The sequence below is a fragment of the Alligator mississippiensis genome, chromosome 2 (genome assembly GCF_030867095.1).
Source record: "Alligator mississippiensis isolate rAllMis1 chromosome 2, rAllMis1, whole genome shotgun sequence".
In the NCBI taxonomy this organism is placed as follows: domain Eukaryota; kingdom Metazoa; phylum Chordata; order Crocodylia; family Alligatoridae; genus Alligator; species Alligator mississippiensis.
In genome coordinates this window covers 183,454,154-183,472,791 of record NC_081825.1, presented here as the reverse complement: position 1 = coordinate 183,472,791, position 18,638 = coordinate 183,454,154, and the positions used below count along the sequence as shown (strand labels likewise).

At 44.6% G+C, this 18,638-nt stretch overlaps 2 protein-coding genes across 4 annotated transcripts in view; one reads left to right on the top strand and one right to left on the bottom strand.

Annotated features, from left to right (window-relative positions):
* Nucleotides 1-18,638, top strand: part of DEAF1 (DEAF1 transcription factor) — a 164,059-nt gene that overhangs the window by 103,090 nt on the left and 42,331 nt on the right. The gene's annotated exons all lie outside the window — the stretch shown is intronic.
* Nucleotides 7,689-18,620, bottom strand: TMEM80 (transmembrane protein 80). Of its 3 annotated transcripts, XM_019485170.2 has the most exons (5): nt 18,365-18,620; nt 15,103-15,119; nt 12,549-12,642; nt 11,775-11,867; nt 7,689-9,592 (listed from the first exon to the last, which is right to left on the bottom strand). In XM_019485170.2, the coding sequence occupies exons 1-5, from the start codon at nt 18,369-18,371 to the stop codon at nt 9,387-9,389; spliced, it is 417 nt and encodes a 138-aa protein (XP_019340715.1). In that variant the 5' UTR covers nt 18,372-18,620; the 3' UTR covers nt 7,689-9,386. The 3 variants fall into 3 exon arrangements, with proteins under 3 accessions (XP_019340715.1, XP_059578522.1, XP_014459675.1); XM_059722539.1 differs by having other exon boundaries at nt 12,549-15,119; XM_014604189.3 differs by having other exon boundaries at nt 12,549-18,620.

Sequence of the window (18,638 nt, the reverse complement as noted above, 5' to 3'; positions counted from 1 at the left end):
AATGCAACGATGTGACAACAAATGCCTTGCATTTGAAAGCTGGTCTCACTTTGTCCCCATTACACAGTTGGTCCAATAGAAATACCATCCTAAGAAATCCTTGCCTCTCTTTCATACAAGACACAGTGGAGCTATGGAACTCATTTTCGCAATATGTCATTGGGGCTACTTAACAAACTGCTAGGAAGTAGACACTTATGGACAAGGACAGCCAGAGCTAGGAAAATAACTACTTAATAAGCAAACAAGAATCTGAGAGCCCCCTTGCTTTATAAGATAACCTCTAAACATTGGGGTTTAGGAGAAAACTTTTGCTGGGGGTAGAGGATGCCACAGGTTTCTAGCAGCTGGTGCTGGTCACTGTCAGACAAGCCACAGGATTAGATGAAGTATTGCTCTGGTTTGGTGTGGTCATCCTTTGTTCCTCCAAGTAAGGCGTACTACATTCCCACACACACAAATGAATGGATGTTCCCCTCCCACTTCTCCTTCTCCTTAAACACCAGTCTCTGTTGTGGAAAAAAACAGCTGACCAGCTCTTTATTTGTAATTTTTTTTCTGTCACTTGTGAACAAGAAAAGGCCATAAAACAATAAAGGCCTATCTGTCAAAAAATCTAAAAGTGCTCAGTCCCGAGAGGCTGATTTGCTCCTTGGTATCAGCCTTTTAAATCATACTGGCGGCAGACACCCCAAGACGGCTGGAGAACAAAAGCTTCTTACTTACAGCATAAACACCACCCAAAGCATGATCTAAGCTGCTTAAAATATGTGTTCCTCTCAATTTTTAATGCTGTTTTCATCCAACTTGCTCATCCTGTTTCAGAAGGGCTGGGCCTTCTAATTAAACACTCCAGCAATCCTGTGTCTGGCCAATGTTGCCAATGACTTTACTACATGCCATGCCCATGCTCCAAATGGTGAGAACAGATTTTTGCAGTGTGTAACTGCTTAAAAAAATATTTGGAGGCTACAGACTTGATTCTCAATAGCTTACCAATGCAAGAGCTGTCACCAGATGGAATGGTAGCATTTTGTACCTGTTTTTTACTGGTGTAAATGGCAACCCAAAATGTTGGAGAGGGCAGTGCTGTGGGGGTCTGGAGGGTAATGTTTTCTTTCCCGTGCCAAGTTTGGTGCTGAGGGGTCGAGTGTGGCAGCAGAGAGCTTTTCAGAAGGCCCATCACATTAGGAAAAGTTTCAGTGCCTCTGTTGTAGCTTTGTGGTAAACCAGGAAAATTAAACCTGTTTGAGGATAAACAGAAACACTTAAGGGCTTTTCTTGGCTTAAATAAAGTATAAAGCAAGGCTTGTGACAGCCCTCTCAGAACAAGAGCTGCATGGTAAGGCCAGGGTCCAGAAAGTGGATAGTCTTCCTGGTTGTCCTCTTACCTCTAACCTTTCCTCAAGATTTTTTTCCCTTCACTCTCACTGTCAGACTGACTCTGCCCCCTCCCTCCTTAAAGCACATGCCTAATATATTATCCTAGAAGAAGGGTGTCCATCATAGAGGACATTCCGGTTTTCTGCTATTCTGTCCTCTATTGCTGCGAAATCTGACCCCTTTATGTCCTCTATTTTTCTCTTCAAGAGAAAAACAGAGGACATAGAGGCATCCCGTTTCATATCAATAGAGGACAGAGGACAACCGGACTGTCCTGTGTGATGGCCATCCTACCTAGAAGGGTGATAAAGTGAATCCCTTCAGCTGGCCCAGCCCTGCTTCTGTACCATCTCGCCACACAGAGAAGACCAACTTCCTTTGGCCTTCCTCTAGCCTGAGGAAAAGGGCCTTTCCCCTTCCTGCCCAAAGCAGAATAGGGTGCATCACCTCTTCTTCTCCAAAGGCAGTGGAAAGACTCCCATTGACTGCAGTGGGTTTGGATCGAGCCCAAGTTGAAATCAGCAGTCATTTGGAATATCAGTCCAAATAGATGCACATTTTGAACTCCCAACGACAGGAGATTCCAGCAAGTTATGCCATTGTGTTTCTGCCCCAGTAATAGCTGTTTTTATGTTTGCTATAATGGGGAGAAAATGGGGCTCACACCCTTCTTGCTTCTTTATGATATGAAAAGTTCTAGAGGTTTTTATTTGAGGGATACTAAGTGAGGTTTTATTTTCTCTTGTTCTTTTACACTGCATTGCAGGTCTTACCTGAGCTAATGATCTTTGAACAGTATAGGAATGGAAAACAGATTATATGGGGAGAAAGGGATTTTTAATTAGCTTTTTAAAAACTCTTGCTTTAGCTTTTTTAATGAACATAGATTGAACTTCAGTGACTTATTAACATTATGAATAAGGAGAGAGAGTTAGCTGCGGCAGTCTGTGTATAGAAAGCCTGACTTAGGGTTTCAAGTAGTAGACTTGGAATAGTCCAGGATATGTGTGAGATGAAAGGGGTTTTTTTGTTGCTGGTTTTTTTGGTTGTATCTGTTACTGGACCAATTGTATAGTTGGGAGAGGTTTTAAGACAAGCTTTCAGGCACAAAGTAATCTTCTTCAGGTCTCTAATAATGGCCATGTTGCATATTACTTTTAGGACACGTTAAATGCATTAAAAAAACTAGCACCTGTGCATTCAAGGAGTAAAAATGTGCTAGGTGTGATCATATAATAGCAAAGTTAGGACTGTTCATGGGAGGAGTATCTCTGGATGGTATTAAGTAATACACGTTCAGCTATCATCAGACCACTCCATGGAAATAACCTGAGCACAATTTGTTGACCGTCAGTCCCAGCCCCAGCCCCACACAGAAATCTTGAACCGGATCTAGCGCAGTGCCAGTCTAAGACTGACAATCAGTGAGTGGTGCATAAGAGATAGTGTTAAAGATCACTTTACACATTACCATGCAACTGCTCAGAGCATGTTCCAACTTTTAATATGACACGGTAATGCAGTGCTTACTCTGATCTAAATAAAACATGGTGAAGTGTCCCATGGGGCAAGACCCTAACCTTGCCTAGCATTTCACTACCTTAATTTCTTAAGAGCTCCCAGTGAACATCCCTTACCTTAAGCTGTTCTCCAACAAACCAAGACAACCAAACTTTACATTTCTTTCTAAAAAACAGTAATGAATTTTTGATATTTCTAAGGGAAAAAATCCCAAGTAGAAACAAGATTAAAAAAAAATGCTTTCAGGCTCTCTATATGCCTAATAAGAAATAAGAAGAATAGCACAAGTCCCGTTATATGACAGTTTTTAACAGGCTACGTCTCTGCCAGCAGAAATGCTATTTAAAGCTAAATAATGAAATATGTCCCAACTTTTTCCTGAAGTTTTTTCCACTGACTCCAAGAAAGCAGTTGTAGAGCACAACAGCTTGTCTGTCATGTTTATTTTAACTGAAAATAAAACATATTCATAAGAACAGGCTAACTGAAGGCAGCGTTCTGAGGGATAGCCAGCACGGGTTTGTTGCAGGCAGGTCCTGCCTGACCAATTTAATTTCCTTCTATGACCAGGTGACGCATCACCTGGACAAAGGGGAAGAGGTTGATATCATATATTTGGACTTTAAAAAAACCTTTGACTTGGTGTCCCATAACGTCCTCCTGGAAAAACTAGGGAACTGCGGCCTTGACTACCCTACAGTCCAATGGCTGGGTAACTGGCTCCAAGGTCTGACCCAGAGTGGTAGTTGACAGAACTGAATCAACATGGCACGCAGTGACCAGTGGTGTCTCCCAAGGCTCCATTCTCAGACCTGTACCCTTTAATATCTATAAACGATCTGGACTCTGGTGTTAGAAGTGGACTGGCAAAGTTCACTGATGACACCAAACTATGGGGAAGAGTGCCCACATTAGAGGATAGGCTGGTGATCCAGGCTGATAGGCTTGCAAGGTGGGCAGATGAAAACCTGATGGCATTCAATACAGAGAAATACAAGGTGCTCCACCTCCGGGGAGGGTGGCAGGGACCTGCATCACACTTACAGGTTCACCAGTGCTACACTCGCTAGCACCACAGTGGAAAGAGACTTGGGAGTCATGACTGACCACAAGATGAACCAATGTGATACTGCAGTCAGCAAAGCAAATAAAACTCTGGCTTACATTTACTGATGCATCACAGGCAAGACCCAGAAAGTCATCCTCCCACTGTACTTGGCCTTGGTGAAGCCAGAGCTAGAGTACTGCATCCAATTTTGGGCTTGAGAGAGTCCAGAGGAGAGCCACGAGCATAATCAGAGGGCAAGAGAGCAGCCTTTATGAAGAGAGGCTGAGAACCATGGGACTCTTTTGGCTGGAGAAGTGCAGGCTCAGGAGTGACTTAGTGGCAGCCTATAAGTATATAAGGGGTTATACTTAGGTATTACCAGGTTCTAGGGGAACACTTGTTCACTGGAGCACCCCAAGTGAAGACAAGGACCGATGGTCACAAACTCCTGCAAGGAAAAACTTCTTCACTGTCTGAGCCACCAAGGCCTGGAATAGACTCCCCCTAGATGTGGTACAAGAACTTACTCTGGACACTTTCAAGAAACATCTGGATGCCTATCTTGCTGGGATCCTTTGACCCTAGCTGACTTCCTGCCCCTTGGGCAGGAGACTGGACCCAGTGATCTTACGAGGTCTCTTCCAGCCCTAATGTCTATGAAATCTATGAACCCCTGTTCCATCTGGCAAAAGTCAGTACTGACCAGCCCCACATGCCTTCTGTTGAACAAACATGCCTGTTTGCTGGGCTGGAGTACTAAAAGAAATCCAAATCACTTTCTTGCTAGCAAATGTAACTGCACCTTGTGTTGTACAGAAAGCATGTACAAGATAACAAAATCCCTGCCCCGCTAAGTTTACAAGCTATGGCCCAGATCCAACAAGGAAAGGTACAGAGATTCTGAGAACTACTCATTACAGAGTTCAGTGTAGGATCAAGTTTTAAATATAGGAACAGGAACAATTCCTGCGAGAGGGGACATCTAAATGGTTGGCTTAATAGATCAAATGCTTTTATTTTTCTGAAGTGAGAGAGAATACTTAGCATGCATTAAGCAGGAGATTGTTTTATGCATAAGGCTGGCATTAAAGGAAGACCCAAAAACATAACCAATACCATTGCATGGATGGGATGAATCCCACAGTTCAAATTTCAGCCAGAAAATCTGGCAGTTTCAGTGTCCCATGCTAGCAAAGTTTTGGCCTACCATGCACAGTTCAAGAGATGCCTGGTTCCCAAGGCTCCAGTTTTCCTATTCAACCATGGTGAAGCAGTGACACATCAGGCTTGTATAGAGGGTCCACCTATTGCTCAAAAGCATCTGTGATTTCAGACTACAGATGAATTGAGATTAGATGTAGTAAAAGATCAGACCAACTGCCTATGGATAAAGAGGGTGGGCTGTGGATTAAGGATATATTAACAAAACCAAAGTAAAGAGGACTTTCAGCCTTCTGTATACTCTTGTTCCTTCTCGCCCCATCCACAGTCAATGCAATCAGGGGGAGTCAAGTCAATTGTAGCCTATCCAGCAGGTTGGATAATGCGATTGTACTATTAATAGTGCACGATGGCCCAGACTGCTTCTACAGCATAAAACTCAGTACTGAGATTTTGGTGCTATTGGAAAGTTTAGAGCTTGTCTACATGGATAGTTGCTTTGTCTTAACTAAAGGTGTGAGTTCAAACCAGTCTGGGTAGACACCTCTGCAGACACTTATTTTGGTATGAGGGTGGCTTCAGTTCTGATTAAATCAATCAGGAATAAGGTTAAGCTGAAATAAGTAATTTTAAAAATGAAACAAGAATGCCTGCAGGGATCAGTTTCCATTTAACCATATCAGTGCAAGGGTGTGTGTGTGTAGATTAGACTTTAGTTGACTCCCAAGAAAGCAGTATTCTTTTTTCTTGTTTCCTACCCACCGCAAAGTAGATTGTCTTAGTGTTTCCTTCAATTAAACTCTTAGAAGCAGCTTTCAAGTCAATGCTATGCTATCTGAAGAGCAATATAGAGACTTCACAAAGTATCACAGAACCAGGTTCCAAATAAAGACCCAGGCTGTAACTGCTACATTTCCACCATACCACTGTCCAGGCCTACCTGAAACTAAAGGCTAAGGTTTCAGATGTGGAAAACCAAGAGACAGAGCCTGTATACTTGGCCTGCAACTGAGGCCACAGGACTCGGCTCCTTATTTGTGGGATGATATCAACTTTGGAAACAAAATAACACGTGTATTTAACTTGGTAATGACTTTTGGCATTTATGTATGTCTTTGTTATCTCTACACAAACTTGTATTATGTGCTGTATTTGCAGCTGCCTTTCTAGGCCATCAGAGGCAAAGGAAAGACATAAGTTTATACTGGAGTTCAAACTCTGACTCAACTACAGTCATACATGCCATCCCAGTCTGCATGTGCAGTTACATCAGGTAACTGTTTTTGATGGCATACTTTTTCCTTTGGGTTTAAAGGAGACCTACATTTCCAAACCTTTGCATGAGCCAGGTATAACTAAGTAAGGTGTGCCCTGTTTAAGAGCATAGCCTTGGGATTGGAAAAGCCTGTGCACTTACCTGAGTTTAATGTGAACAGTGCTTATTAAGTACACTGTGCCCTGCTACAATCCTAAACCTGACTAGCTCCTTCCATTTCAAAGCAGCCTTTGGACAGCTGTTTCCACCTCACCATTTCCGTGCAATTAATAGAGTACAATTATATTGCAAAGTAGAAACTGGGGCTGTCTTGGCCCTAAGCAGTTTATTCACGTAACTGATATGCAGATAACTGAAATTTGTTCTAAGCTAAGCAAAAGACAACACATTGGGACTGATATTGTGATAAGCAGTTAAATGAATTATGCACTTGTCCTGTGTACATATACAAGGGCAGCACTCTGTATCAAGAAATGAGCATGTATTTATTCATATATGCAAATTAAAATAAGTTGTACAAGGATTCATGCATGGTGTGCTGTTCTTCTGTTTAGGCTGGATGTAGATATGTTATAGGTTATATATTCATCATTAACAGAAGGTGTATGTTGGGCAGATCTCTTTATATCAGTTTTAATGGGACTAGGATTTTAATCCATGAGATAACTCCTACAAATTCTGCAGAAATGTAGATTTGATTTTTCTTATATAGTAAGTGTAATCTGGCCCTAAAATTGGTGCTTAGTAGCTCAGAGAGAAGATCTGATCCTTTGGTAGCATACTGCTACCATAGGGGCCCTTCCACCATTTGCCATCATAACTGGGAAAAGTAGGGTGGCAGAGACAGTGTTTAGGCTATACCAGTCTCTGGCTTCATTTCTGGTCCCTGTAGCTGTGTAATGTAAATTAACTCAGACCTAGGGATGCTTTTCTAGGCCTTGGACAGGCATTGCTTTTATCACACACTGCATACAAGTATTACACAAACAAATTGTAACATACCAACTGGCCACATGTTAAAATTATCATGGGATACTTTTGCACCATAAACAAGTTGCTGTTCTATGTTTCTAGCATGTTATGATTTCTTGTGAAGTACTTGCATATAACACATAACAAATGTAATGCCTGCCAGGGACCTCACAGTGCATGGGAACCTCAACACAACAACAGAATCAGAAGAATCTTTTTCAGGTGTACAAGCACACATGCATGCGCATGTACATATTCACAGAGCCTCGGTCCCCAGAATGTGACCCCAGAATGTAGCTCAAGACATTTTTGTCCTTGAAAACGGTACTTGGTCTGATAGTTTATTTTTTAAATATAGATATAAAAATAAAATGTTATGAATACACAGCTTATAGCCTGTACAACTTCCACCATGGGATCACATTATTGCTTAAAAATACAGTCATCTGAAAAACTTGGCTTGCATACAATACTTCCTTTAGGAGAACAACTCTTAAAGTAGTAATTTTGCAGAACAGGAAGAGAAATTTACAAAAATAGTCACATCACATATTAAATATAAAAACTGTCAACAACATTAGACCCAGTCTTTAAAGTCAGGAAGTTCAATGGTAGGGCACCTGATTTTCATTTATATTAAGGCTGCTGTAGCAATACAAAGGACACCCAACAATGTGCATGACAGTGAGGTCCCTTTAAGGTCCACCCATATTAAAGTCCCCTGATGGCCTTCACAATGCTGACGCTGGCCTTAATGTAGACAACTGAGTCCACGGCTGCCAAAGCAAGGATCATTCAACTCCCTTGTGCATATATGAGACTCAGTTTTGGCCTTGTTTATACTAGCCTGCTTCTGCCACCAGCAGTTCTGGCAGCACACAGCCGACCATCTTCTCAAGGAGATTTTAGAGTACCAACTATAGCAACTGCGCACCCAGAGTAGACCTTGCTGTTAAAGGAGCTGCAGAAGCTGGCAAAAGGCAGACATGCCAGGTGGCAGCCGAAGCCATCTTTGATTCAGGGAGGTGGTGTTGCCCTTGAATTGCGTAGTGTAGATCAAGCCACTGTTTGCTCTTACATACCCAAGGATAAATGAGATGTTACACCACGGAGTCAGTATAGCTATGCTCGTGTGAGGAGGCACAAGTCAAATCAGAATATGAATAATAGGGCAAAATTCTTCCCTCAAATACAATCCTATATATAGTATGGCAGAAATAAGCCCATAGCATATAGGATCTGATTCACTGCTTTTAATGTAAAGCCTGAATCCAGTGGCAGCTACCTCAGATGCCAGCTTTGGGGAGCGGGGATGGAAAAATACAGCTGTCGCCACATAATGACATGGCCAGTTGCACCAGTGGTGGCACCTGGAAGCTGCTGTTGCCTCTGTATGCAGCAGCTGCCTTGGATGCCTGGCCACATTGTTATGCCTCTTCCTGACTCAGATCTGTGTTACCGGGGTTTTATACTGGCATGATGCCATTAAAATCAATGGAATTAAAACCAATGTATAACCAGAGTAATACACAGGTTTGTATTTGTTTTGATGTGGATATAAATATTTGGCTCATCACTAAATCAACCATTTATAAAAATACATCTCTACATACCACAGATCCATACAGGAATTCAGTTTGCTAAATATTTGCATATATGCCTAACTGTAAACCCAGAGCATTCCTGCAGGTTTCAATGGGAATTATTCATATGCTTAAATCGAAACATGTACTTCAGTAGTTTGGTAATTCATGGTCTTAGCTTTTGAACAAATTAATTGGTCAGACAGTGGAGCAAAACCACTGTTCAGAATATTTTCATTTCTAATTCAGGGAAGTTCCTGCCAGAGAAAAGCTATAAACATACCTTGTAATATAGGGAAGAGGAGTTTTTTCAGTTTTTACAGTGGAGAAAATTAAACCAAATACTTTTGCAAGGAACCCTTTAAAGGTGCACCTTTGTCCCTTTTCCTGACGAACTGCATCAGAAAAAGATGCCCTGTACAATGCTGGGCAGAGCAGAAGTTTAGTTGACAAATGCAGCAATGGCAATGATCTGTAGTATTGCTTCAAGCCCATACGTCACAAGAAGAATAGCATTTATAATGACGTCTGCTTTCAGTACATAGGTCTCCCATACCAAGAAATAGACAGACAGGATGGCACTGCCAACAGTGATCACAAGACTGACCCCTAGTGAAGCTTCTTCTTCTGTCAAGTTACCTTTTGTACCTTGTGGAAATAAAAAGAGCATTTTTAGAGGTTTTTAGAGTTGCAGTGAGAATTTGAGTCCTAATTCCTGTTCAATGACTGCACATAAGCAGATTCTTAAGCTCAAGAACATGCTTGAGTGCTTTCTTGAATCAGGTCCATTGTTTGTAAGCATAGAAACAAATAAAAAAATCAATGGATACCTGTTTGCACTGATCACAAAGTTAATCTAGATCTAGGACAAGCTACTGATGTCCTAAGACAGGGGTGTCCAACTGGGGCCACTGAGAGTTAAGTTGTATGTAGCCTGTGGGGCTTGGCACAGCTGCAAGAACTATGACACTGGCATGGCTCTGGAAACCAGGGGGGTGAATGCTATCGCTGAATTCAGGGCCTTTGGTCACCATTGGCAATTAATATCAGCAGCAGGAGAAAAAGTGAGCAATGACAGCATTTGTCTCCAGGTTTCCAGAGCTGCACTGATTGAGCAGCTCCAGCAGGCATGCCAACAGCTTACTGCTGCCTTTTTTAGAGGTGAGGCCAAGTGAGCCAGACACCCCTTGTTAGGGCTACTGGGATTTGAACCTGGGGCAGCTAGGCAAACAGACAGAGGCTGGGCCCTCAACACCACTGGTCAGATGCTAGCCCCAGCCCAGGCTAGTTCCTCCCATAAGGATATTAACCAGGAGTCAGGTGACCAGGGGGAACCTATCGACACCACAAACCCCTAACAGGAGGATTTTACAGGTCTATAAAACCCCTCATAACCCCTGTGGGACTTGTCCCAGCAACACTGCTTGTGTGGACTGCTGCCCAGTTCCACATGAGTTCCTGTTAGCTCCTGCCTGATCCCAGCCCAACCACAATCCCTGCCCCCCTCCTCCTCATCCCCAGCTCTGTTTGGACCTCCTAGCTCTGATCTACCTTCTTCACTGACACAATACTGCCTCAATCCTTGGCCTGAAGCCCTGGATTTCAAATGATACCTGGTGTGACCCCGGCTTGCTTACGGTAATTTGCTGAGTGACTGCCTACAACCCGGTCAGTCCTGACACCCCAGCTCTGAGTTGCAACATCTAAATTATCTGCATAGATTAATGAACTTTAAAGGCAGGTCTGACCATTACAAGCATCCAGTCTGACCTACTGCTGAACAGATCACTGAATCGCCCTGTTGGTTCCTGCATGTAGCCTGATAACCTGTTTACTATAGTACAACTTTTATCAGGATATCCAATCTCCACTTAAACATTTCAAGCAATGGAGAATTTACCATGTCCCTCATGTGAATCTGTTCCAATATTTAATTGCCTTTGCTGTTAAAAAATTTGTGTTGTATTTCTGGTTTGTACCTTTCTTCCAAGTCAGGCTCAAAGTCACAACTTCCTTATATATAGTGTGTTCATCCAGTAGGCTTTGAGCCCACACCGGGAACTTGTTTAAAGCCTCTTTTTAACTATAAAAATGAAGGCACTAGCCATACTTATTCCAGATGCAACTCAACTGAAGTCACCATAGGTCCATGATCTAAATGTCTTAAGAGCATCAGGCACATGATTTTAGACAAAACAGCATTTTGCAACTACATAAAAACAGTGCTTGTGCTAGGGTTGGAACTAGGGCTTGATATGCACCTTTCATGCTGCTTTGGTCAGAGTGGCTGTGACCACCAGAATACAGTACTGGAGGGCCTGGGGAGTGGTATGGAGCCACAGTAGCATCTCTAAACTGCTGGGGGAACCTTCTACACCAGCAGTGGCCAATCTGCAGCACAGGTGCTGCAAGTGGCAGGGGCAGCCTCTGTGTGCAGCATGCAGGAGATAGGGCAGGGAGCAGAAGGCAAAGCAACAAATTGGGCAGGTGGCACAGGGCTTGGAGCAGAAAACAGAGCAGCAGACTGAGCAGAGGAAGGGGTTGGCGTGGCACTTGGGGAGGGTGCCGGGCTAATTTGTGGCATGCTTGCCAAAGAGACTGGCCCCACTGCACGATACCAGGGGTGACTAAGATCTGGCTCATGGAGCCATGTCATCCAGCCCCTGGGGCTCTCCAAGTATCTGGAAATTTGGTGGCAGGGGGAGTGGTGGCAGTGGTAATCAACATGACTCGCTAAATCAACATGTTTTGATGTACACATAAAGTCATTAATGTTTAAGGATGAGGAGATAAACATTGTCTTAAAGGGAACAGTGATAGCATAACATACCCAAGTATAATCGGACTGCTTCCAGAATGGCCATAATGAATAGCAAAGCAAGATCAAGTGCCAAAAAATTATCTGGATAACTGAAAACTTGACCTGTTGAGTAACATGTAAAAAGCCCAAAATAATTAATTAGATCCAAACGTAAGATACAGCTCTAACTTCTGCATTTAGAATACAGGCAGTCCTCGACTTACAACATTTCTCGTTACAACGTTTTGCACTTACAGTATTTATAAATTGACACCCTGGTTCAACTTTATGACATCAGTTTCAACTTTACAATGCTTGATCTGATGCGACGCCACGCCAGCGAACAAGTTTGCTGCGTCGCTCATCTCCCTGGAGAACATCTGTCCAAACTTCCTTGGACACTTTCTTTAAGAAAGCAGACAAGACTCCAGAAAAACCTGCAGCCAAGACTCCTGAGAAGACTCCAGCCAAGAACCCTTCAAAAAGTCCAACCAAGAGCGTTTCAAAAAGTCCAACAAAGTCACCTCAAAGAAGTCCTTCCAAATCAATGTGATTGCTATTTACAATATAAATACATTAATGTAGCTATATTACTCATCTATAATTGATCGAGTACAAAATTCTGGGGTATTTTTGGTGAAAATAGGGTATTGGGCCTTGGTTCAGGAACCAATCCCCCATTTATAACATTGTTTCTTATGAGAAAATTGGTTCCGAGTTACGACGTTTCGACGGAAGACACAATTTTCAGGAACCAATTGCGTCATAAGTCCGAGGACTGCCTGTATATGCAAAGCAACTTACTCTTATAAATAATCATAAGAAGAGTTGCCAAGAAATAAAATATGTAATAAACTCGATTTAAGTAGAACAAAATCTGTAAAGGAACAGATGACAGCTGGCAGAAGTTATTAAGGATCTTTAATAGTAATCCAGTTGAGATCTCTTTCATTAGTGTTTCTGGGCACATTGTTTTTAAAAACAAAGTCACTATCCATAACAACCCATATAGCCAAGATAATAGGGATCTTGAGGGGGAAAACTACATTAAATTTGGATTAAAAATGCCATGAATTCAGAATGATAGCTTGCTGTCTGAAGGTGGGATTTGTATAATTTTTTTTTTTTACATTAAGTGCTTATATGGCTCCCATTACTGTTGCATTGGATCTTCCTCACAATCTTTAAGGTACTTAAGTTCACAATACCTGTGTGAATGGGGGTGGGGAGTGCTGTCAACCCTGTTTTACAAATGAAGAATGTATGCACTCAGGGACTTAATCCAGGTTTCCCAAATCCTAGACTAATGGAACAAACCTTCACCACCCATTTGCCAGTCAGATAAAACCTGCAGCAAGAATACACCAAATTTATAAGCCACACATATCCTGCTCCCAAGAATCAGGCTTCCTAAAGCATGTCCTAAAATGAGAAGCTGATTTTCTGCCCACAAGAACAGCATTAAGCAGGCAACCCTGAGGGAGTCACTTGACTTCATAGTTTATTATAATCTACTCTATTCCTGCTAATTACTCTTCACTCAACAGGCATTAGTGGACCTTCTCTTCTTGTTATGGTCTTGATGATCAAGCCATCTTATCTTTGGCAATTTTGCTCTCTGCTTTTCACTCCAGAGGTGCTGACAACCCTTTCTTTCTTAAGTCTCGATATTCCACAAATGAAGCTGTTGTTTCTTCAGCAGTTTTGCTTTTTGTTAGCTACTAGTCTCTTCTCCTATTTCACAGTCCTGCAGGCTGCTTTTAGGTTTTTTCCCCCCAAATCCTAGATCTGCTGACAGTTCAGATGTGAAAGGGTTAAAATGGTGTTTTGTCTGAACAGCAAATGAAGGGTGAGCAAGCTGTCTCTATTGTGTGTGGCCCTAATTCTGGAAAAATCTTTTTTTTCTTCGTTCTGCCTTTCCAAAAACAAGGGGTGTTTAGACACGTGCCCCAGGAGGAGCATCTAACGAACTTTAAATGAAGCGCCCCGCCGCAATTTTGAACTACAGGGATGCTGATATGCAAGGCACAGGATGCTGCTGGAGCGCAGCAATTGCTATGCTCCAACATGCTGGAATTACAGTGCATCACAGTAGCTTCCCCGATTGTGTATATGCACCCAAAATGTCTTGGAATGGCTTGCAAGAAAGTATGGTATGCTGGGAAAGCACTGCCTAGCTAGCAGAGTTCAGTATTGAAACAACCCTGCTATTTCAGCTGTATTATCTTAGTAGCTCACTGGTTGCTTGTTAGACACCATTCCTGGGTGTAGGGAGGACTGCAAGTGCCGGCTTGAACATCTTACCCATGTACTATAGACACTTTCCTTAGAACAGAGGTTCTCAAACTTTTTCTTATTGTGTCCCCCCTTCCAGATTTACCAGCTGCCTGCATACCCCTACCAGCATATATTTTATATTTTAAACCTTTAAATGCCAATTATTATTATAATAATGAAAATTAAATCCACCATTAGTTTCTCCTGCATACCCTGCTTCCCAAGATGTCTTGCGTACACGTGCCATAGTTTGGAAACCCCTGCTGTAGAAGAATGCCCATACAGAAATTCTGGCCCCAGATTTCTAGCCATATTTGTTGAATCATTCCTAAGACTGAGGTTGATACTCTGATCCTCTCTATATTATATAGCATTGGTTCTCATCTAGTTTTGGATGACAGCACCTGCATGTGATGAATGGGTGTATTCAAGTTCCCAAGGTTGTTAATCTTATTCAAGCAGAACTTGGTTTTCATGTTTCTCTAGTTGAAGGAAGGTGGAGCAAAATGCTGGAGAAATTCCAGTAGCAGAAATCTTTGAAGAATAATTTGCCTTTTTTCTTAGGTGGTTACAAAGCCTTTGGCAAGGGTGAAAGGGAGTGGGTGTGTGCGTGGGGGACATCAAGATTTTAACTCAAGGGAGAAAAAAGGGAGTGCTATGGAACCCTTTTTAGTACCTCTTGTCAGCTGTGTAATGTCAGGTCTCAGGGGTGTGTGCTGCACAGATTTCATGAAGATTACTCTACAAATCTCATTTGTCTATAGGGCATTACTATGGACTGACCAGTCCGCCCATCCTCCTCTCTCTCATACATTTCTAAAAGCCTATTCTCTCTGATTAACTTGGTCAGGAGCCAAGATGTAGCAGCACCAGAGTTAACTCTGCAGTGCATACATTCCCTGAGAAGCTACTGGTTACTCCTAGAACCTCAAATAGATGGTGCTGATTGCTGATAAGATAAAACAGGGTAACAATGAAGATAACATTGTGTAAACTTATTAAGCAAGAAGCAAATCATCCATTCCAAATGTTATCACAGCTCCTCCCTCAGTGTGAAGGATGGAATTTACAGAAAGGATACGACTGACGAGGTTCTTCCTGTCCAAGAAAGAGGAAAAGTAATTAGCAGAAAATCAGGCAAAATATTTCCCCAAAATGGTGCAAAATGAACTACTAAACGTGCTGTGTGGCTGCTGGTAGAATGCTTTAGGATTAGAAATGATGTTCCTGTGGTCCATTAGGGGAAACTAGTATTTTCCCATTTCATCCAGTTCAGGTTCAGAGACAGCTTTAACTCTGAAGTGACATTGTGAAACCATCATTGTAAGAACCCACCTTGTCTGGTGCATGCATCTCTTTTTTTAAAACAGAAAGCACTATATATAGGTGACTGGTATAGGTTTCCGTCACCAACCACAGTTTTGAGTATCCACGGTTTTGCTCCCCCAGCCCTGCCAGAGGGGGCCCCTGGCTGCCAGGGCCATGGACTCAGGTCTGCAGCCCCGTGCCCCCACTCCCCTCTGCTGCTGCTGTGGGCTTGGGCAGGGCAGCCAAGGCAGTGCAGGGTGACCAGCAGCAGGTGAAGAGATCCCTGCGCAACTCCTCTGCTCCCTGACCTGCCAGGTCACAAGGGAGGGAAGCAGGATGGCAGGGAACAGTGGGCCTGCTCCAAGAAGCTGCTCGCTGCTGTTCACCACCCTGATGCCCTGCTTCCCTTCCTGCCTTGGTGACGCACCTCCTGCGCACGGGGCTGCAGCAAGGGCAGCAGCATGGGGCTGCGCCCCTCAAAGTAGCGGCAGGTGCAGGAGGCACATCACCAGGGCAGTGGGGAGGGCGAGCCGTGGCAAGATTCCTGTGCGGCCCCACTGTCCCCAGCCGCACCAGGTCAAGGCTGCCAGTTGGCGGAGACTCCAGAGGAGGGAAGCAGGGCGGGAGCCCACGCCTGTCCCATGTATAGATTTGGGGATCTCCCCTGCCCCTTAGGAGTGCGTGCGCTGGCAGGGAGCTGGTCCTCCCCTGGATGAGCCCCATCCTGCTCCCCACTGGGGCCCTGCAGCTGCTCATTGCCAGCCCCAAGCACTGCCCAGCTGGGCAGCAGCTCCATCCCTACAGGGGCCTCAATCCCCCTCTCCCCCACACTTACCTGCTGGAGCTGCTCTGCAGGCTGCCTGGGGCCACGTGCACGTACTGTACATGCACGTGGCGCCCCCTGTCTCACCACCTTCCTTCCACTCCCTCTGAACTCCCTGTAGGCTGGAACTCATATTCAAATCCCTAACCCCATTTTTCCCATAAGCCGTTTGTCTTACCAACCACGGTTTTGCCAGCCATGGGAACTTTCATGAACCTAACCACTATGGTTGGCGAGGGAAACCTGTACTATGTGGTGTATCCTACCCTTCACAGCATTCACTTTGAATAACCAAATGAGGTTTTAGTGGGTCTGTGCAGGGACCAGAGTAACAGGCAAGGAAATCAGAACATATAATTTGTTTTTAAATTAAATTAAATTAAATTAAAATCACAAGTCCAGGGTGGTTACAAAGACTACATTACCACATGAGACGCTTCATGTCCACTGGACTAATTCTACTGTGCGTTAGCATGTCATGCAAAAAACATGGTAATGCACAGTAGATTAGTTCAGTGGGTATTAAGTATCACTTAAAAAGCATTCGTCTGTGCTAATGTGCAGTAGCACTGATTACAGTGCATTAAGTAATTACAGGTACTAAACTTAATGCGCTGTAATTACAGCACATTAATGAACATGTAGACATGCCCTAAAACTAGCAAAATAAAAATGTTACTATAAGACAAGCAATAATGTTTGAAAGTGTTCTCAGTCCACCTCCCCTGTAAAAAACACAAAGTTAAGTTTCCTTGCAAGGTGGTAATGATTTAAGCCAGCACAGGTTTCCCTCGATTTATGCGGGTTCTGTACATGCGAATTCGCTCTTATACGATGACCTTTTATACCCAAAATTCGTTATATGAGAGGTAAGTTCACTCTTATGCAATCAGCATAGGTGCCCCCACCTCCCCCCAAGCAAGTAAGTCTGTTAGGGGAGGGGAAAGGGTTGGGGGCCCCATTCACCCCAGCCCATTACAGCTGCCCTGAGAGTGGCTGATGCCAGCTGCCTGCAGCCACTGGACTGCAACATGCTGTGATCCCCTGGGGCTCCACTTGTCCCCACTCACCCCAGCTCTTGGGCTGTGCCATGATGCAGGCAGGTTGTGTTGGCTGCTCCAGGGACTGCTGCAGTAGGAGCTGGGGTGAGTGGGGACAAGTGGAACCATGGGGGGTTCAGAGCACGGTGCTCTGTAGGCTGCAGCAGGGAGAAAAGCAGAGGGAACTGTCAGTGGGTGTGGGACGGGGAGGGGGGATCCGTGCCCCCGGATCTGCGCACCGGATGAGAACAGGCTGCCGCTGCAGGCTGTGGTGGCACTGGGTTCTTCCAGGCGCTCAGTGGTGGCGCTGGAAGGTCAGGCTGGGGGGGGGGGCTATAGCAAATTTTGGGGTGGCAGCAGCCCCCCTCCCAGCACTGCCATCCGCCCTGAGCCTCGGGGAGAACCTGGCGCTGCTGCTGGCCCCAGCCTACAGCAGCAGCCTGCTCTTGTCCTGCTCACAGATCCGGGGGCATGCGCCCTCCGGGAAGAGCCTGGCACGGTCCCCCAGGATGCACGCAGCACCAAGAGCCTCACCCCCGAGTCCTGCGCCCACTGACATCTCCCCCACTTTGCTCCCTGCTGCAGCCCTGGGAGCGGCCCACGGGCTGTGCCATGCCCCTCCCCCCAGCCTTACTCCCTCACGGAGATGGGAATATAACCCTATTTTTTACATCCCTATTTCTTACATTGTAAGCTGAGCTCCCTTTATATGAATTTGGTTTATGTGCAGTTTTCCAGGAATGCATGTACCGCATAAACAGAGGGAAACCTGTAGTTATCAACCGTTTAGGATTCGAGGCACACTTCAGTGAACTCAAGACACCCCTGCATAACTTTTGTAAATGGAGGGGCACTCCATTTCAAAATTGCTTTCCACTACCTAAATAATGATACAGAAAAATGAGGCAATTCCTTCCTTGGTTTAACTCTGCTGAAGACCTCTTGCTTTGCATCAGGAATGCAATGGGCTCATTTAGCTGGGGGGTCCCCATCCCTGTCCTCAGAGAAAGAAAAACGCCCAAGGTTGGGCGAGCGTGGTCCCTCTGAACAAAAGCAGACGTTCAGGCCGGTCGGGGCTGGCGGGATGATGGAGCCTGGCTCCTCACCCCTGCAAGAACTTCTGTGAGCGTGCCTCACTTCCACCCAACTCCGTTTTTATGATCTGTACTTACGGTGCATGTATTATTTATTATTATTGTAATTCCATATTTCCAGCACGCGGCCGGGAGGCGAAGGGAAGGGAAGGAAAGGGCCCCCATGGGCTCTGCCCAGTGCCGAGACCCCCGGGGAAACAGGCACGCGCCCCTCCCGCCAGCAGCCGGCCCGGCGCCGCCGTAACCATGGCAACGCGGCCTAGTCGTGGGACACCCCCCTCGCAGGCGTCTTCACTGCGGAGGGGAGGGGGGCGGTAGCGATGGCAACGCGTCCCCTCACCTCTCTTGGCGG